The sequence below is a fragment of the Streptopelia decaocto genome (assembly GCF_964273445.1).
Source record: "Streptopelia decaocto genome assembly, chromosome: 5".
Classification (NCBI taxonomy): Eukaryota; Metazoa; Chordata; class Aves; order Columbiformes; family Columbidae; genus Streptopelia; species Streptopelia decaocto.
Window position 1 is genome coordinate 64092363 of NC_138659.1, and position 21566 is coordinate 64113928.

The 21566-nt window shown below is 37.5% G+C and overlaps 1 protein-coding gene across 3 annotated transcripts in view; it reads left to right on the plus strand.

Moving 5' to 3' along the window:
• Positions 1-21566, plus strand: part of FHIP2A (FHF complex subunit HOOK interacting protein 2A) — a 33704-nt gene that overhangs the window by 4889 nt on the left and 7249 nt on the right. Inside the window, exons 2-15 of one of the 3 annotated variants that reach the window (XM_082052494.1) lie at positions 2491-2569; positions 4486-4655; positions 6771-6875; positions 7220-7342; positions 9819-9857; positions 11616-11909; positions 12732-12928; positions 14095-14209; positions 14315-14391; positions 14498-14690; positions 15916-16085; positions 16965-17108; positions 18820-18910; positions 20543-20686. In XM_082052494.1, coding sequence (XP_081908620.1) covers positions 2491-2569; positions 4486-4655; positions 6771-6875; positions 7220-7342; positions 9819-9857; positions 11616-11909; positions 12732-12928; positions 14095-14209; positions 14315-14391; positions 14498-14690; positions 15916-16085; positions 16965-17108; positions 18820-18910; positions 20543-20686 — 1941 coding nt within the window. Of the gene's footprint in view, positions 1-2490; positions 2570-4485; positions 4656-6770; positions 6876-7219; positions 7343-9818; positions 9858-11615; positions 11910-12731; positions 12929-14094; positions 14210-14314; positions 14392-14497; positions 14691-15915; positions 16086-16964; positions 17109-18819; positions 18911-20542; positions 20687-21566 lie in introns of those variants that run through there. The other 2 variants (XM_082052495.1, XM_082052496.1) reach the window with 2 other exon arrangements.

The following is a 21566-nucleotide window of genomic DNA, read 5'->3' on the forward strand; positions in this document are numbered from 1 at the left end:
GTTTGGTTTTTTTCCCCAAAGGAGGAAAACTTCACTTTGAGATTAGGAACTGATAGTTCAAAATTAGTAAGAACATGCATAATTACATCAAAATGAATTAATATAACTGTGAGAAATAACTGCATTTTCAAGGTAATTCTTTCGAATTAGACAAATAGCAGGAATTAATGGCCTTCACAGTTATGTGCACTTTTAAAAAGAGTGATTATTCAGTTGGCAACTGTGACATATTTCTTTTCAGCTGGTAGTTAATAATTCATCCTAAAATAGAAACTACACCTTCATCCTAGAATTACCTGTCCTAGTAGGGTTAAAGCATGTCAACCAAGTGTTCGGGACCTTACATTTTTCTAATATTTTCCAGTGCTGGGCTTTGTTTGTGTATAAGCTGGTACCTTAGTCTTGGTTTGTACCTTGATTTTGTGTCTGAATAACTACTCAGTTAAGAGGATAGGGTGTTTTTTGTGTCAGTAGGATTCCTCTCTCAGAATGATACATATCATTGCTGGAGTTACATCTCTGTTAAATATTCTGAGAACAGCTGTGCTGTAAAAAGCAGATGTCCATCTAGGTGCATCTGCAGTGGGAAGAGGAATTTGGGGGTGGCAAGACTTTAACTGAACAAGTAAAGAAATACAATTTTTCTGTATCTTTAGGAGTTGTTGAGTCTGGTAGCTCAATGTAAGCGAAGCTGCCACAGCTCTGTATCACCAGGTCCAATTGGCGTCAGGGTCAACTGAATGTTCCCAATAGGTGAACGTGTACACACAAGCACAGGTGCACGCGTACACTAATGGTATCTCTGTTTGGTAACTCTGTCTTGCAGTCCTTGACAGAGAAGACTCTGAAATCACTGAATATTTTAATTAAAAATGGCAGGACCTGTCCCTGAGTTACCTTTTCACCTCTGAGAGGAGTCCCTGGAGGCGTTTGTTGGGAGGGAGAATGTCTGTATGCACAGTTCTCTCTGTGGTGGATAAATTATTGACAGTGCTGAGAAGTGAAATCCTTTTCCTGGCACTGCTCAGAGGCACTAAATTCATCTCGAGGCAGATGAGGCTAGAAGCAGCAGAGAGGAAAATCACATCAGTCAAGGATACATCTTTAATGTTATCTATTATGTATTACTTTGGAAGTAGAGTGGTCTAAAAGACCTGGTATTCCTCAAAAGTGATCTCTGTGCCATTCATCAGCCCGCATTGAGTCTTAGGTATAGTTTTATTACAGAAAGATGCAAAATGATCATTACATTGCTTGAAATACACATCTACAGCAGCAAGTGTGATATATGGAGCATGATACAAAATATCATGTGCTCAGTCTTCAATTTGTTCAGGTTTTCTTCTGAATTTCAATAACTTAGTAAAATAAACTAGTTTTGTCCAGTGCGCGGTGTCCTGATATTTCTTCTGTGGTAGCTGAAGTGCTGCTGTCACTGCCCAGCCCTGGAAATATGGAAGACTTAATGAGCCCACAGGCTGTCAGGGAATGGATAGGCAATGTCAGCTTGATTTCCTCATTGCTGTTTGTAAGGACACATTTCCACACAGGATGCAGGTGTAGATACTTATCGCTACCTTTTTAAAGTCTTACATTTCAAAGTTCTATATGCAAAGGGTTGTTAACAATTAGCATTCCGCTTTCTTGTCACAGCAGGGCACTCTGTTCATACTCAGCTTTATGTCTTTGCCAAGATAAATTTTATTGTCATTAAATTCAAGTAAAATAAAAGGCTGATGTGGAGAACTTCCAAGGCTTTTTCGGAGACCAGCAGTACCCAGTGAAGATTATACAGATGTCTGAACTATGTGCTTCTGTTTGTACAAGAGCTGAGGCAACTCAACACTTTTTAGGTCCTACGAGGAGACACTAAAGGAGTTCAGAATGTGCTATGTGTAGGTTCTGAAGGGAAATAAGAAGTGTATTTGTTTAAAAAAGGAACAACCAGTCAAGCTGTGGCAATCAGCCTGATGTGAAAAAAAAGAAAGAAAGTTCTTTAAAAAGTTGTGGTTAGCAGGAGTAAAAGGCATGGCAAAAACTATATGAAGCAGCTGTTCAGTATTTTTGAGGGAGCAGAGGGAGAGAGGAGAACAGAGTGTACAGGAAGGGATGATGGCTCCAAGAGCAAATGTAAAAGAACATGTTTTTTTCGACAGGACAAAACTGAGAGCTAAACAATTCTAACCTACGTTTCTATTGTTGCTTTGCTGTATGAGCGATTGCTTTTGTTGCTTCAAATAGATTGTCTGATCATAGAGACATCACAGAGATTATTACTGATGTTCACAGTCTAGGCAATATGACATGGGGCTTTTGCCATGAATAATGTATGTTGTCCTTGTTAAAGGTAAAAGAGCATAGAGTAAGAATTGTAGCACTAGTCTGCAGCGGTTTACTTCCAAGTATAAAATAAAATTCAATTTAATCTCTAAGGAAATATGTTTATTTCATTCCTAACTGGTTTTCGTTTGTTATTTTTTTTCCCTATAGCTCGCACCTTCCCTTCCATTACAAGAAGATTTTGTTTACCACTGGAAAGCAATCACTCATTACTACATAGAGACATCAGGTAAAAGAAGAAAACATTCTGGTTTTGTCTCTTTATTGTGAAAACTAGAGTTCCCAATTTCAGTGTTGTTAAAAAGTAAAGATTAAGGAATACTAAAATGAGTCTTGTCTCTTCTCAAAATGCCAACAATAATTATTAGTAATTAAAAATATTGTGTACCCTTAAAAAGTAAGTTAAAAAATGATTGAGGGAAGGTCTTTTCTGAGGACCCTGTAGAGAATTGTACCTTTTCACATCTGACCCAATTTCTGTCTTCACATATTCCATTTAATCTGAACAGACAACTACAGAAATGTAATTTCTGCTGTTGACCTTTTTATTATTTTGCATCAGGGATTTTCTTCTTCTTTCCAAGATTTTAACAAAAGTTATTTTGTGGTCATAGATTTTACCAGACCATCTGAACTCTGTGTGCTCAGTATTAAGTGTATTTTCTTTAGTGTCTTGTTGCCATGAAAGATGTTTTGATAACATAGCTCTGAAAAGTGAATTGATGAGAAGGTTTAGAATACATTTTGTTAAAACTTATCCAGCCCTTACTTTGCTCTTCTAAAAAATGGGTATTCTGATTAAATATGGCTTTAGTTGCTTTTCTTAAACTTTTCCATGGTTTCCTACAACAGTTACACAACATTTAGATTTTTAATTCTTAGTCCTTGTTATTAAACTATTAAGTTTTAAAAGTGAATGTTACCGTGCTTTCCTCAAGTTCTGCATTTCTGCTAGCATAGCTATTGAATCTGTATTTGTGTCTGGGCCTGGTGATGTTGTTTAGATCAATATTTACTCCTAGAAGCTGAAACTCGACCCTTGGTTCTAAACACCCATCTTTCGGAACGCTATGTGATGTTTCCCAAGGTAGAAATGACAGCGTGGCAGGAGAAAACCGATACCTGCGATTATGTGGTGCGGAATAAAAGCTGACCTCTCTCCCAGACTTTCAAAAGTCTGGTGGAAAATACTTTTCCACCCAGTGGATGTACTTCTGTCCTCTGCAGTGGGAGCAGAATTATGCCCAGGAAACTCAAGCAAAACACTCCAGGCTAACTGAAGGTTGTGGTAGAGATCAAAATCGCTCTGACATGGCAGTTTTCCTTTGTGATCTTGTTGCCATTTGCATGCAAGTGACAGTTATTTTTAGGTTATTGCATAAGAAGTAGTAACCATTTCCCTAGTGGGCTATATTTCAAGTAGTATGTCGCTGAAAAAAATAAGATGGAAAATCTCCATGTGAGGACGTGCACTACAACATGTTAGTGCCAGCTCCCACTGCCAGTGGCATAAATCCATGACAGTTCCATGACTTTGGTGTAAAGAAATCAGAGTATTACCCTTTCCTGCATCAAGTTTGACAGAATGCTATCTTAATGCAGAAAGTATAAAAGACAAATATATAAACTTTTGAAAAATAAGCAGCATAGAGTTTGGGTTTTCTTTGTTGTTAACATTAGAAAAACTATTTATTATCTAGTTTGTAAAGGAACTGCTCAGCTGCAAATTGAGCTGATGTTAGAGGCTGTTTATAGATGTCAGAATTTCCATGTGAGGAGTAAGAGGAAGTTATCAGGACAGGGTGGATACTAGCTGGAAAATTGGGAGTTGAACATTTCTCTCCCTAAGCTTGGTTTCTGGTTTCAAAAGTTTTCCTTTTTGACTGTGTAATTAACACGTTTTGAAATTTGGCATTTCATCTTTTCCCCATGGCAAGGTTAAATATCTACCCGGTGCATATTCCAGTTTACATTTCCAGATACGGTTCTGAAAATTTGATTTAAGACATGTTGAAAAACTTACATACTATATAAAAGATTCTTCAAATGAGTGGTCGTGGTTTTGAATCTTAAATTTGGAACTGAACTTAAGAAAAGAGAGGACAGTATTTTAATCATTCTTAATTGCTCGTCTCTTCTATTTAGATGACAAAGCTCCTGTGACTGATACCAACATTCCTTCTCACCTGGAACAAATGTTGGATATTCTAGTTCAAGAAGAAAATGAGAGGGAATCAGGAGAAACAGGACCATGTATGGAATATTTGCTACATCACAAGATTTTGGAGACACTCTACACACTAGGAAAAGCTGATGTACGTACTTCTCAGCAGAGATTATCTTTTGTGTCAGCTCTCGATTGTAATAGGGACTGAAGTTCTACAGTAGGTGGTAGTGTGGGACACTGAACTCTAGCAAAGAGCTGTTTGCTTATGTTACTGACACTATTACAAGAGTGAGACAACCAGAGAGATGCTAAGGCAGAGCTCTGAGATTCATTACTCACCACTGTTAATATTGACTGTGAAGCCAGAAGGAGATGAAACATTTTTTTTAGTCTAGAATTTTCGTGGCTTCTACAAGACAGTCCCTCCCTGTCATTTGTTCAGTGTTGGGAGATTCTTGGATGAAAAGTGGTGTATTAAATACTAATTTTGTTTAATTTTTCTAAATGTGATTAGTTGCTGCTCAGAAAGACTTCTATGTCAGAAAACATTAATTTAAGCTGATCCCCAGACAGCTTTCACAGCTGAGTTTTTGGTATGAGTGCAGCCCTTGGCAGTGTTGTCTGGTTCTTCTCAGGTCTGCTTTGTGGTACATGGGAAATTAGCTTTGTAGTCTTGGTGCATTCTTGTTGGTGTGTGTCTTGGCAGACTTAAGAGCTCAAATGTGTGGGGCTGGTGGGATCATGGGGTGAAATAGCTTGGCAGCCCTTGTGCTAGAACTTTTTGTATCATGATACAGATGCAGTTAGAAATCATGGTATATTCTGTTCCAAGTATAAATGGAGCTCTCTGTTGTTTGATTCTCAGTCAGTCTTTTACAGGTTGTGAGTTTTTAATCTGCTGGATTTTACATATGTAGACAATGCAGGGTACTAGCTGTCTGAGACTGGATTGTTCCTTGCTCTGGAAGGATGCGAGCTCTACGATTTCTGTTGCTCTACCAGCTGTCCTACAATCAGGCTGAGATACCTGATGAATTGAAAATACTTGCTCAGAAATACAGCTCCTTCAATAATCTATAAACTTTGCCAAGGAACTGAGATGAAATGGTGACATATGTGAAGTGGGTAATTAGTAATATGTTTCTAAGAGTTGAGAGAAGTCATTTTGCACTCATGCAAATACGCCTGCACAACCAATCCTTGTACAGCCTGTCTTTATCCTTTACCGCTTGTGAGTTGATACATCTGAAGTAAACACACAGTTCAGTGCTTGCAAGATGTTGCAAAGATCTGTTGCAAAATGAATAATATCCTTTCACAGCAACCACTTAGACTTACTACATGATTGTAGGTGCACCCTGATGGTACACAGTTGGCCGTTCTTTTCAATGGATTGCTTGACAACTGAGTGACAATTAGGGATGAACTATCTAAGGATAATTACCTTGGAAGGAGAACCAGGTCGGGCAGCTGCCATTGCTGGCTCTTGCCACCAATGCTCCATTCACCTGTGCAGTGAACCAGATGAGGGAAATGATGTGGTTTAAAATTAACCTATGGAATAACAGCATTTTTTAACATGGCAGAACACATTAGAGTCAGGAGGGATTTAGCTAGAAACAAAGGTACATAAAGGACCATGAGCCATCAGATCTCCTGGAGATAAAGAAGTACTTTCATGTGATATGCATGAGGGACAGTAGAATGAGGTTTATTTATGATTTATATTCTGCTGAATCTCAGGGAAAACAACAGCTTTCTCTTGTCCTGGAACATCTGTGCATTTATAAACACTTTATCTGTTAAGGTTAATTGCACATGAATTTAAAAAGCTTTTGTAGACATTAAGATGTTTATAGTTTATTATTGTATATTTGCGCGTGCTGACTCACTGAATTGCCGGATATTGTGGCACAGTACTGCAAAAGACAGCTGATCTGTAGCCAATTAATTCAGTTGATTTCCCCTTAGCACTGTATTGATAGGGAATATTTCCTGGAAAGACCAGTAGAAGTCTGCACTAGAGCAATTAACTGAAAGTATGAATAATCTGAAAAAGAAAACAGTAATGAGATGCAACTTTTTTTTTGTTGATTTCTGTCCATATTGATAAAAGGAATATGTTAACAGATGATGATATTTAAAAAAATACTTTCAGATAAATTATTGCTGTTTCTTTAGCCATTTTGAGTGACAAATTTGCATCTATGTTTCTCTCTGCACTTGTTGTATTTTTGTTATTGTTAATCTGGTTTTGTTTCAGTGTCCTCCAGGAATGAAACAGCAAGTTTTGGCTTTTTATACAAAACTTCTTGGAAGAATACGGCAACCTCTTCTTCCCCACATAAATGTGCATAGACCAGTGCAGGTACTGTTCACATTTTAAGTAAACTGTGTTTTTGCATGACAGGTTTCTCTTATTCTGCTGTATCTAATAGTATCTTTAATTCTTCCATTGTCAAGTGAGTTAAAGAAACTGCTCGAGAGCAGTATCAGTTTTAACATATTGACGATTAAAGCCTTGAACTGCCCCTGCAATGCAAGTTATAAGTAATAAAGAAATCTTGTTCATAGCAATTGAAATCTAGAGCAAATGTTCAAGTCAATGATCGTAAATCTTTGTAGTATGTACACAGAAAAATAATTCAGTCTGTCATTCCCAGAAAAAGCTATAACTTGCTCTCTGATTGTTCACTTTTCTTTATGTGACAGAAATTAATCAGACTGTGTGGTGAAGTCCTGGCAACACCAACAGAAAATGAAGAAATTCAGTTTCTGTGTATAGTATGTGCAAAGCTGAAACAGGATCCATACCTGGTCAACTTCTTCCTTGAGGTAAATCAAATCAGTCACTTCCAGGTGTATTTACAGTGTCACAGACAAAATCTAATAGAGAACCAGAGGTATCACATTGTGCTTCGTAACTGAGTTTTCATTCACTCTGTGAGTTTTTTCTGCAAGATAGAAAACAGGTGTGTGGGGGGTGTTTGGTTGGGTTGGGGGTGTTTTGGTTTGTTTGTTTTTCTTCCAGAGACTCGATACATCTGGTTATTTTTACTAGAATTTCATTCAGAGCTCACAAATATATCTGCCTGACGTCCTTGTCCTTTGTAGTGAAAGGACTTTTGGAGTAGGGATATGAATCGTGGTGTAGAACATTGGGTGAGGGAGACTTTGGATTTCTGATGTTGTTTTGTCTTCAGCCCAATAAAGGCTAAGGGACATATTGCATGAGGCATTGGAACCCTGCAAGTTGCAAAGTGTTCTGCAGGATTGGGCCCTTATTTGGCAGCGGCGCATATGGTGTAGCTGCAGTGCCAGCTCACAATCTACAACATGACATTATTTACTGGCTGTAAGAAAGCCAAAAATCTTTACTCCCTCTTTGAACTTAATATGTGACATTGATGAAATCAGAGTGGGAGGAGAAATAATTTCTAGACTGACTTTCTGTTCCCTTGTAGAAGGAGCATATAAAAGTTTAATTTATAAAAGCCTCCTGCTCCCACTTTGATGTTTCCTATGGTGAAAAGAAGTAGATACAGTGTCCTCCAGGAATATTTTAGAAGCTTTCCACAAACAAGATCTGTAACAGCAGAGGCTGCTAAACCACAAAGATACATTATTTTCCACTGAGTATATGGATATCACTTATAAGGTAAAGAATCCATCTTGAGTTTATTTTTACCTTAATTAAATAGCACCCTGATTGCCATTGTATCCACTGTAGTTGCACAAGCAGTGGAAATGGTGTAAGGATTGAAAAGTTAGTGTTCGAACACGAGAAGCACTCCGAAGCAAACTTCTAGGTATTTTACACTCAGAGTATGGTAGAAGTCCAAACCAGGATTACTTTCACTGTCATTTTTGTAAGTTGTATGGCTTGAAAAGAACCCTCTGAATTACTCCTATACTCAAATAATGCCCTTGAAGTCCGTCCTGAGAACCTCAATCATAAAAGAACCTCAAGTGTTTTGTTAGACATCAGTGTTCTTCCCCAAAATAGCAAGATTACAGTATTAAAAATCAGACATGGAAAAACATGATTCCAAATTTTAAAGAAATCTCTAGTTTCACAAAATGCTGGTGATAGAGTTCAGGCAAGCTGAAGAACATTTCTTGTAGCTCCTGTTTCCTTCACAACATTACTCTAAATGTCATAGCCTAAGGCACACGTCTTCACAACATCTGATAGTTGTTTCCAGATAAGGTATTTGGGGTGCAGAGTTCTCCTATATTAGACCAGAATATTCTGGTTGTTCATATGTATGCCTCTTCGAGGTGCTGTTGTTGTTTTTGACCTTCAAATGCACGAAAGGGTAAATTTACAGAATTAAATGGCATTTGTCTCTCAAATCTCCCAGCACTTTATACACTGAAATGCAGATAGGTCTCTCCAAAGCAGTCTGTTTGTATCTGCCAGTTTTGCTTCCTTCTTTGACTTTTCCTGATCAGTTTCTACAGTATTTTATGAACATAAAAAGCGGAGTATGTACAAACTCTTTATTTCCTTTGTTCATATCATTTCTGTATCAAATAGTTTGTTGATAGAGTGCTGTTTATATTTTAGTAAGCTCTTTCACCTATATTGCATAACCAATAAGGCTATATGGCCTAACTGTATCTCTTCGGCAAGTTACTTTTGTTGTGGAAATAAACACTGGAGGAATCTTTAAAATCAGTATACTAATTTTATTTTGGCTTTAATTTATTCTTTTCTTTAGACCGAGTTTTCCGTGGTTTTGCGTAGAAAGAACATACATAAGAATATTTGACTTATCACCTCTATTTCAGTCATTATTTTATGCTGAACTTGTTAACTCGTGGTTTTCCTTACTCGTTTGCCCCATCTCATCCCATCTTACAGGAGGATTCTCCTTGCAACTGGTTCCATGCAAAAGGACACTTGGTTCTCTGTGTTTCTGTTTCTGCTCTTGAGACATTAAACAAGTTCTAATATAGTGTCTGTTAAAAAGTTGTACTTGCATTTCATAAACTGAACAGTAGTTTTACTGTTCGCTTCTACTTTCATTACTACAAATCACCAGCTTTATATTTCTCACCATGAATTAAGTAGAGATTCTCGTTAGCTGTGATAGCACTTCATTTTTTCACAGAATTCTTTTTAAATCTACCTGAACTTAAACACAACATCATCCGCCACAGATTTTGAAACTCTGATAGGTACATATCATGAAAATATAAAAATGTATCTTAATGCTGTCCTCTCTCTGTTGGTGTGGAATTCAATTAGAGAAGTACTTCGTCTAGAGAGCATTGACTATGTGTTTTATGTCACCTTTTCTGTTAGGTCATTCAGGATCCTGTTTTGCACCTTTACAGGAGGCAGGTGAGCAGCTAAGCTGCAGAATTGCATGATTAGGCAATAGAAGCTTAAATACACGCAAAAACTCTGCCTGTGTGTTGTTCAATGTACAGACCACTTTGTGTCACCTGCCAGTGGAAGAGCAATGAGCTATGGACAAATTTCTAAAAGGCATTTATACATTTCTATATGTTAAGTCTTCTCAGTGATACCTTAGCTAAACAAACAACAGCCTTTCGAATGGCAGAAGAGTGCAGACATGAAGTAATAGGCTGGTGTAAAACAAAGGATTTTCTAATTTTTGAAAAAAAGTAGCTTTTCTCTTTGGCAACCCTGCCTGCTACTTGAGTAGTGCCAGCAACAGTGTATAATCCAGGAGTGAAATGCGGTTCCAGCCTTTAGTTCTGCTTTATGGTCAAGGCTCATCGTTGTGATTCAGATATTCCTGTGTACTGATAAAATATATGAGAGGATGCTGGAGGACTTTAAAAGATTTAGGGATAGACAAGCATGGATCAGACAGACACATTCTGGTTGCTTGGCAGCATTATGCATTTCACGCTGTAAAAATAGATACATATATATATGTTGAAGGAGTGCTTTTTCTAGTATAGTCAAAAATCATACTTATTTTATAGCATGTGGTGTGCTGCTTTTACCAGTGGCTTGCCTCTCCAGGGAATTGGTTCTGTGAGTGTATCGCAACATTCTGTACAAATTCTCCACAATGAATGCACGTCAGTCAAGCAAGAATTCACAGCAATTCTCTAGTTTGCTGCCTGAGATCGTGATGTCCCTGCTGGTTTGTATGTACTAAACGCCATTAACCCCAAATGGTTACTCTTTTAAATTATTAATGCTTGAGATATATTTGTAATAATTTTGGTGTTGTCGTAGAGAAGGGAAACCATTTGGATTTATTATCTCACTACTATACTCACTTGAAAAAATGTCTTGTGCTGAAGTCTAATTTATGGTTCTAATAAAGTATTATTCACTCGTGCTTATGCCAGAAGAACACTGAATTCTTGCCTTCCTCTGAGCTGCTTCTTGGTATCACAGAGCACAAATTTAAATGTCTTTTTCTGTGAAGACAGATTTATGGGAAGACAGGGTGGTTGCTTTCTTTCAGGCTAAGTAGAGATGCTTTGTAGCTTCTGAGAAGGTTCTTTGTGGTCTCTTGTAGTATTCAGTGCTCAATGCTAAATTCTGGTATCTTCTCTCCATTTAATCTATGGAGTTTTTTCTTAATGAGAAACACACTTGAGAGTACTCTGCTGTCATTAAAGTTGGGGCTTTTTTCCCTTTGCTGTTAAGATAAAATCTCAAGAAGTTTAGAATGCGTTTAGTTGTATGACGCCAACTGGAAGTAGTGTTTCAGATGTTAGATGAATTTGAGGCCTTGACCTAGGAAGGAAAGTTTTATAGTGTGTGCTGAAGTCTAAAGGTGAATGAAATGGAAATGAAAAACCTCTATCAAATAGTAGGCAAAGCAAGTGAATATGTGCCTGCATTGGTGGGCAGAAAAAGATGTCATCTCTTTGTAAATGGTGCTTGAAGCAGAATGGTACAAGGCTTAAGAGAAATATAAGCAGATTAAAAAATGTTCTAAGTTTAAAAACCCCTACGCTCCCACAACCCATTACGTTCTACGTGGTTATGGCATCCAGCCTTGTAGAGACCTGCTCCAAATGCTGGTGTCAAAAATTTGCCTTTAGTAAATTTATGTTTCAGAATAAACAGTAATTTCAACTGTGTAATTGCAACAACAATGCTTTGCAGAGCAAGTTAAAAGCAATGGCTTCCAAGGAATCAGCAGGTGTGATCACAGAAGACATGCTCAAAGGCCAAGACTCTTTCACAACAGACACAGGACAGACTGTTCAGCCTGAAGAAATACCCGCTGCTGCTGGAGCGGAGCAGATGGAGAAGGACGACGACCTCCTGCAACAGGCAGATGATCTCTCGCTCAGTCTGGATGATCTAAATGTCACATCATCACCCGAGTCCTCCACTGCTTGTCCAAATCAAGACTATAATTTAGTGAATTCTCTACTAAACCTCACTAAAAGTCCCGTGAGTTGTTGGGTGTTTTTTTTCTCCGTTTAATGTAGTAAAATGAAATAGTTTGGGTGCTGTGTTAAGTGGGCAGAAGAAGTGAATATACATGTATGTACACACTGTACTTCAACTATCAAAAGCAAAACGAGGTTTGTGTTGCAGGCAGATTTTGTAAATTGGCAATTTTGTTTGCCAGTTCAGATTATAGTAAAAATACTATTTGAGAAAATTAATATTAAGTTTGTTGATGATAATATAGGTGTTTTTTGAGCAAATTTTATAGGATGCTGCATGTTTCCCAGACAGGCTGCATAGGACAATTATTAGGTTAAATATACCACAAGGGAATATTTAAAAAAATGTTTTCAGTTGTACTGATTTAACCAAACCCACTTTTTTTGTAAAGGCACTGGGCTATCTGGGGTGGTTTGATTTCTTTTAAAAACAACTGCTGTATGTCTTACCCAGCTCCACCCTTGAATTCATACTCGGGTTCTTTCAGAAAACTCAGAGAAGGGTTGGGTAAGCCTGTAATCGCTACAGCGTTGTTGAGAGCAGAAAACTGAACCTGATGATGTACCTCATTATTGTTAAGTGATAGTTTACATCGTCTAATATTTTGGTCTTAAGCTGACCTACAGCACTAGTTCTGTCAACCTGAAGGTTGCAGTTTTACTTAATTCAGTAGAATTAAGTTTTAATGACTGAAAAGGCAACAAAAATAAATGCATTCACTTCCTTGGGGGGATGGAGAGGTTTTATTTGGGAGACATTTGCTTCTTGGTTTCAAGTGAGCTTTTTTCACCCTCTGATTAATTCTTCCATGCCTTCTGCCAGGATGGCCGGATAGCAGTGAAGGCCTGTGAGGGTCTCATGCTTTTGGTGAGTTTGCCAGAACCAGCAGCTGCCAAGTGCCTGACTCAAAGCACTTGTTTATGTGAATTGTTGACAGACAGGCTGGCCACTCTCTACAAAGCCCTGCCTCAGTCACTGGATCCCCTAGACATTGAAACAGTGGAGGCAATTAACTGGGGGTAAGAATTTTATTTTTGTATTTAATACCCAAGGTGACTATACCTCTCCCTGAAACTAATTTTCTGTAGGTAGATAAGATGTATAAAATACTCACATCCCCATGCTAAAGTCTCAAGAGCAGAGCTGGGATCCCAGCTGCAGAGTAAAGGTACGACTTTGGTACGTGTGATTTCTGACACAGGGCCAGGTTTGGCTGCCAGTCCCTTGCAGAGATTCCTCAAGGGGCAGTTTTTTCCACTGAATTACATTAACAATTTGTGGTGGTGTAGCTGCAGTATCAGGTACAAAATATTTTCTTGTTCGGATGTTTAGGATTTAGGAAACATAAACTGTACACAGCACCATAAGCTGCTGCAGGGGACAGGAAGAGTATATTTGATAACAGGCTGTTGTTGCAAAATTTTTGCAGTAAAAACGAAGAAGGAAAGAGTAACTGCATAACTTACTGGCATGAAGTAAAAAATACATGCCTGCTAGCCTAACTGCTTGCATGGCAGATTCTCAAAACACTTCTCTTTCCTACTCTGCCTTCATTATTATGAATTGTTCCTGATATATCAGTAGTGAGGCAAAAAGTAGGTATATGCAAAACAACTACCAAAGTTTCCCGTGGTTGGAGTTTGAAGATAGAAGGGACAAACCAACTTTAAACGGTGGTATAAATAGCTGTTGGACTGCTTTAGCAAAGAAAATGGTGAATTTGTTATTCCGTATAGCCTTTAAATTGAGATACACGTGTTTTTCTGAAAGGTGCAATCTAGTTCAGGTATACACTGTGGGGCTGTGGTGGACTTGATTGAGGTTGTTTACAGAGTAGAGAAGAAAAATTGCCTTCATTTTATGGTTCTCTGACTACAGGAGTTACTGATTCAGTTTCTGTGGTCTTTGTTTCCTGGAAGAACAGATTAGGTGATCAGTTTTCCCTTCTGACTCAAGAAATGCTTAACCAGAATTATTCTGCTGTCTATATTGTGTGTCCTTTAGCGTTCCACTGAAAACCTGTGTGATGATAGCACTGCCAGATGAGTAGACACTGTCAGAAAAGCTTTTTTCATGTTCACTTCATTGCAAGTAGATCTTTACTTTTTCTGTTAAGTTTAATAGAAGTAAAGTCCAAGATTTTTCTGTTACTTACAGACTAAGTTTTTTTCCCTGTGTTGTCTAGTTTGGATTCCTATAGCCACAAAGAAGATGCATCTGCTTTTCCAGGGAAAAGAGCGTTGATTTCGTTTCTTTCATGGTTTGACTACTGTGATCAACTCATCAAAGAAGCACAAAAGGTTTGAAATTTTTACCGACGATACAAATATATTCAGCAAATAAGTAGTTCCAGTTGTTTCTTAGCTTTTTCATTTGAGACACACCATTTTGTACTTTTGTTTCAGACTGCGGCTGTTGCTATGGCAAAAGCTATGCGGGAACGATTTTTCATTGATGTTTTGGAACCCCAGCTGATGCAAACGTGAGTAGCATCCTGCAAGACACAGCAGAACAGAATCGGAATCAAGCTGATTTTTTTTTTTTCAGCTGAAATCCACTGCATATCTGACATGAAACTTTTTGTGCAGTTCAGAGATTGGAATCCTCACATCGACTGCACTATTACATCGCATTGTTCGTCAAGTGAATTCAGATGTACTGCTGCAGGAAATAGTTTATTTTATACTTGGAGAACACAGAGAGCCAGAAACTTTGACAGACATCAACAGACATCCATTGCGACACAGATTAATTGAGCACTGTGATCATATTTCTGACGAGGTGAGAAGTGGTTACAACATAATAATGTCTGCTGGTCAGTTCTGTCTTGCACAGAGGCTGTAAAAACGTCATTGTGGGGTCTTCTCATCTTTGTGTCAGCTAACTTGTTTTGCCAAGGAAAAGAGTTCTGACTGCCAGCCCTGCAAATTCCCTTTAGAAAATGACACTGTTTTTTCCAGCTAGCACATTGTTCCCACCAATAAAGATTCTTTGCTAAATTTGCTTGCCCCTATGCATATGTAGTTGGGCTGGCTTATCGATAAGATAGAGGAAAATCAATTTCTGTAAGTGCGTTTTAATTTGCGCTTTGTTATATGTTCCGTCACACTTATTTTCCGTGTTGTGTCAATTCTGTCGTGTTATCATATAAGGTATAGTTAAAAACTTCTATTATATAAAGTAAGTGTGATCAGAGAATACACACAATGCTAACTGAAAGGGAATATAGTAACTTCAAGCCCTTTACACACAGTGGACATTGTTAAAATAACTGACTTGAGTAAAATCCCTCCTCAGGAGGTGGTTGTTTCATTTTTTCCATGAAACAACCTCCACACTCTGCTTTTTCAAATCAAATCAAGTTTGCCTGAAATACAGATCTATGCCTTCACACATCCATTTTTTTCAGTGTGCTTACCTGCTCACCCCATCAAAATCAATTCTGTTTATAAATTAGTTGATCTTTGCAAAGCTAAGCACTCTAAAATCATCTTTAAAAACCGTCTCTGTATTACTTAAAGTCAGTCGATTTTTAAAAACCTACATTATATCTCCATGTAAAAATCTTAGCCTGTAGTTCTAGTCACAGTATCCCAGTATTACTTTATTTTATTCTGGGTATTTATTACTAACATTCAGTCATGTTCTGTGTCTCACTGGCACAACAATAACCATCTTCCAGCATGGATCTCGTTGTAATATGGAAAGCTAAGTTGTAAGTTCTCTGAATGTTCTTTGTATTGTTCTTTTGGCAGATTTTGGAACAATTTTTGTTTTACAGGAAAACAGTACATCCACATATGGATTTTCAAATGTGTGTGAACTCTTCATCCATGTTTATACCACATTCAGCATAACGATTTCCCCATTTCTCTTAGGATTTTTGCTTCCCTCCATAATGTTAATAAGTAATTGCGATATTCTAGGATGTGCAAACCAGATATAAGGTAAAAAGTATAAGGCAGCAGTGCCTCCACTTACTGAATTTTCACTTTTTATGTTGCAGATCAGCATAATGACTTTACGAATGTTTGAGCACCTTTTGCAAAAACCCAATGAGCACATTCTTTATAATTTGGTTCTGAGAAATTTAGAAGAAAGAAACTATATGGAATACAAGCCTCTCTGTCAAGAAGATAAAGACGTGGTAGAGAATGGACAGATTGCAGGAGCAGTGTAAGTTTCTTTTTTAAGGGAAGTGTTCACAACAGCTAACTTGGATCCTTATTTTTAGAAGAAAACAGTTGGCTTTTTTCAGTAATTGAAAGAAAGTTGAGCACAGATAGCACTTTGCTCTATGTATTAATCCATATACATAAAGTAATACAGAAATTATTATATCAGCAACTTATGGAAATAGATAGAACTGTAACAGCAAGCTAAAATTATCAAAAGCCTCTTTCCTGAACAATAGGCACCCAAAGGTCTTCATGTATCAATTTACTTAGGCCTCTACCTAGCATAAGTCTATACATATTTGTATTATTTTCAATAAGATCATTCCTGGAAGTCAGTCACTTGGGTTTCTTGCTTATATTTATGTTCTGGAATAATTTTTTGATGGAAGAACTTTTCTGGGACACTTTACATAAAATCTTTTTAAAGACCCTATGTGACTCTTGTAACTCCTTTTTTTTTACTGATGGAGGGGTAAGGACTAGTCACACCAGCTATTTTAGGCATCTTCATTTAGATATTTCTGAGTTATATAAAATAATGTTAAGGTTTCCTGGAGTGTAACTCTCTGTCATGTAAAAAATGTGAGTTTAAGTGATATAATGCAGTGATCTTCTAGGAGTCAAAAATCTCTACTACAATATGTTGTTCAGATCAAGAAGTTAGGATTTTCTTCAAAATGAAGTTTGTTGGGTATCTGTAAAGGTTGGTGTCTCTGCATATGATTTAGGTAAAAAGATGTGCATATGATAGTGTTCTGGAAAACATCCCAGTTGCTCAGAGAAGAAAAATAGAAAGCATGCCTTTTGACCCAGAGATTTACATACCTTCCATAACATTCTGTGAATGATTATGTTTTTGTCTACTATAATCTTACAGAGACCTAGAGGAAGATCCGTTATTTACTGATCTGTCTCCAGACAACACGTTGTCAACTCAGGAGTGGCTCAGTGCTTCTCCACCTGCCAGTCCAGAACATCCAAGAAATGATGGGAAGACTGAAGTTCATAAAATTGTAAATAGGTAAGTTGAAACAAACACTTAAAGAAATGTCTGAATGTGTGGGTGTCTGCACATACTGTGCAAATTAAATGTACTCTGTAATTGGTGTTATTCTGTGCCAGCTGGTAAAATGACTCCACAGAAGGAAATTATGTGGCATTTTATCAGCAAGCGACTCCTGAAAGATAAGAGCTTACAATGAGTAAAAATAATTCAACATTAAAGAGAAAAAAGGAAGAACTTTATAGCTAATAGTGTAGTTGAATGCTCAGAATTAATGGTGAAAGCCTCATTGATTATAAAACTTTCTTTTCTCAAAAAAAAAAAATGCTATGTTTAATCTGCTGTTACAGGACTTTACTTTCCTGGAGAAGTATGGGGAGTCTTGCCATAAATGTTTTAGGGGAAAAAAGCCCTCAAACTTCCTAATCTTTCTTAAACCCATATATAAAAGTAAATAATTGCCGTTCTAGAGATAACCTTCTGTTCCCCTGAAAATCAAGAGGCATCTCTGTCACCTGTAACACACCTCTGTGCATGTTGCACGTCCTGCAAATTGGATATTGCCAAGAGGAGCGGCTCTGCTCTAAGCAACTTAGTGATGTAATTCTCTTAGTGACTAATATTAGGACAAACACTGTTTGCTCTGTTAGTACGCGGTAGCAAAGCAGCACTGGTATTTCAGTGCTGACCTATCTACTTATCCAGAAATAATCGAAGGTGTTAGGCAAAGGAAGCAAGGAACCTGAGGGCAGGCAGCAGAAGATGGCATTGTCGCTTCTTGCCCTTTTCCCCTGGTACTGCTATATATAGTTATGGTGGACATGGTTTGGAGCAAAGATGCAAAGAACAGTCTCCTAAATTCACCCCGTGTCATCTCCCTCAGTGAACAGAAATGTTTTCAGGATTTGCAGTGCTTTGCAAATTTGTATTTTGTCAGATAAGATGAACTCCATACAAAAAGTCACCTATTACATATTTCTGCATATAAATATTTCGGGAGCTTCCAGCAGTTCCTGGGGTGTGGAGAAAGCTGGAATTTAGAAACAGAGCCCAAAGACTGAGTTTTATTTTGCTGTCCAGAAATTTTAGGGCTTTATTGTTTGAAGACAGTTCCTCTCTCATAAAATTCAGAATTTCCTGATACTTTTTAGGTCTGATATTATTGAAGTAATAAGGACGTAGAGTTTTTGCACTACATACCTGGTAAAGGCAAAGTTATGTGTAACTGGGACATTTATAGGCAAATATTTATGTTCCTAGATGTTTTTTTTTTACCAGAACAAACTATGGTAAATAAAACTGCCTGTGCAGTACGTTAAGAGGAATTTTAACTGCAATTCACCTTCTCTTTTATTCCCCAGTAGATTTTCTATGTATTGTAGTAAGATTGAGTGTGACCTTTAGCAAATACTTGACCTGGTTATAAATATTCCTGTTCATCTCCATTCTGTCTGCTAATTCTCAGAAAATGTTTCCACTGAGATTTTTACCTCTAGTGCTAGATATGGAAGTTCTGAAGTATATATCTTGTTATTATGAGCAGTAGTTAGAACAGATGCACTTAAATAGATTATGTATTCTCTGCTCTTCACATAAAGTTACGGTAGAATCTGTGGATTAATTGGCCAGACAATTCGGTATTGTGTACACTGTTACGAATGGTGAGCAAGTATTGATCTGGTGCTCTGTGGATTGTAGATATTCATTAATGTACTTATTTTCTGTTTAGTTTCCTCTGTCTTGTACCTGATGAAGCTAAGTCATCGTACCACGTGGAGGGTACAGGTTATGACACTTACCTCAGAGATGCCCACAGACAAGTAAGTCAGTGAAGTCTTCCTGAGTCCTTGAGAAGTTGAAATGCTATAAGTATATACAAACAGTTCTATAAATAGTCCTACTAAATGCATCTTTTGGTAATGGAAGATAGGAAAATTCAATTTTTATTTTCTAATGAAAATTTACCTGTGGAGATCTTTTGGCGGTGAATCCACCTTGTATTACTCCAGTGGGAATGATGGATGAGATTAAATGCATTAATATTCATATAACAAATACGTTCAGAATTCTGTCTGAACTGCAGATAGATTCTTAATTTGCTTTTGCATTTATCTGCATTCTCTTGGAGAATCGCCTGCCAAGCTGTTTGAAAGGACTAAAGGGAAAATAAAATGCTGCATAGTAGTTATGCAATCTGGGACTTAAAAAATAAAGGCTCATCACAGGGAATGCGCAGCCTAAGGCGTTCACGTTTGAAGTTGGGAGTGTTGGTAGGTAGAGAAAGGTGTTTGATTTTTAGTTTTGAAATAAATGCAGGTTTTGTTTTTACAAACAATCTAAAGTTTCCTTGGTCAAAGGACAATAACCGTATATTTGCAGCTTTCTTATTGAAGCCCTGTGAATCTTCTAAAATAAAAATAATGCAAAGGAGTAGAGTAACTGAGATAGCTATATTTAGTAGGCACTATTATATTCCATAAATATTCCATAACCTCTGACTTACAATATCAGCAGTTTAAGGTGGGAAGCTTGAATTTCAGTACTCATTATATAATTTTATCTGTAGTCTTAGGAGAAAGAAAATAGAAAATAGGGAGACAAAGGTTGATGTAAAATTCCCGTGTTCTATTCTTGGATGCCAGAAAACACATATCATCTTTGTATTTCTTTCGTGCCTTGGGAAAAAGAGTATTCTGGGAGTTATTAGAGAACAGAATTGGTTTCTGTCAGTTCCTGACAATGATATGGCTACTCTTAAAATATTTCCCCCCTAAGAATAGCAGCCTATTGCTACTATTACATCCAAATAGCTGTTCTGCTTCCATATTTCTATTCCTGGAAGCCTACACAAGTAGGTAATGTACATGCAGTGCAGAATTTCTGGGTCTGTTTTGTCTCTCTTTTGCTACTGTTTGTTCCTGGGTTCTGTATTTTCACTGCTCTAACCTGTGCTCCTTTCAAGGTGTAATTCCTGGAAAGTGAGACATCAGGCAGCCCACAGCAAACCAGAGGCAGAGGCTGAGAAAGTCTGGTTTGAGTGATAGGAAACAGAGAGGGGAGAGAAAGCCCTGACATAGTTTTCATTTGGATCTCCTGCAGATACACCTGCCTTTTGTCTCCTGGGAATTAGGGAGCAGTATCAATTGGATAGTGAGATAAACTACACATAATACAGTGAAAGTGGGGTGATGGACTGAGAAAAAGAATGTATACGAATGCAATTCTTGTTCTCCATTCATTGTTTCTGAAACTACCCTAATAGCATGAATGTCAAGAAGAAAATGAGGTGCCTGCGTAGAAACGGATAGTGTTTACATTAGAGTGACATTTCTTTTTGAACTTAGATTTATTATTTAGCTACAGATTATGGTTTTAAGGTGTATGGACTATTAAAAGGAAATTAAATTGTTTCCATGGAGGTTTGAGTCTCTTTTCTTCACTACTCTTTTTAGTTCCGGGATTATTGTGTCGTCTGTTTACGGTGGGAGTGGCCTGGATATCCCACATCTTTGGAAAAGTGCAATTTAGAAGCACCCTTTTTTGAAGGACACTTCTTGAAAGTCCTGTTTGAAAGAATGGGCAGAATTCTTGATCAGGTAAGAAAAAGCAGGTTATGAATTCCATTTCTGATGCCTTCATCACTGCTAAAGAACTAATCTCCATAAGGTCCCATGTATTCTCATCACTCAGATGTCCATTGAGCATCATATGAATATTATTGTGTGATGTCCCAAGTCCTTGGTAGCAGGTCTCTGTAGATTGCAGGATGTTACAGTGATCAGTATTATTTAACAAAAGCAGAGAACAAAAACTCTCTTTGTTAGCCACCTTTTTGTGTACCACATGTTTTCTTGACCAGAAATATCATTTAAATTGATGAGTAAGAAAATAGTATCTTTAAGATAAAAGATGAAGATAAGATAGTATCTGAGGAATCCTTCAGTACTAGCATCACTGGTTCTGCTTCATTTTCTGGCATTTACACTGAGAAACCATCTACATTTTTCAGCAAATAACATATTGTACAGCTCCTTAGTGCAACATTTCAGTGAACTTCAGTGTCACTTCTATGGAGCTGAATGTTTCATAAGAATTTTGTAAGAATTTTCTGAACTGCAAATTTTGCTGGTTTTAAACCTTTTTAGTTACAGAGAATTTTTTAGGATGTTATCTGATATAAGGCTGTCTAACTGGGTCTGCTGACATATGGACAGAAATAAAAGCTCTATGTGAAGAAGCAGCTTTCCTTAATGCTCTCAATTAGTTCAAATCACGACAGCAATCTGTCTGAACAATGCAGCACGTGTTACTAGTTGCTTTCCTTCTCTTCTTGTGAAAACCAAATAATGCTCATGGCTTCAAAGCTTCCTAATGAATTGACTGACTCAGACAACTTTAAAAACCTTCTACAGTTCAGCTAGGTAGACAGTGGAATGGATTTATGGAAGGAATTTGTGTCTCTGTCTGCAGAGTAAC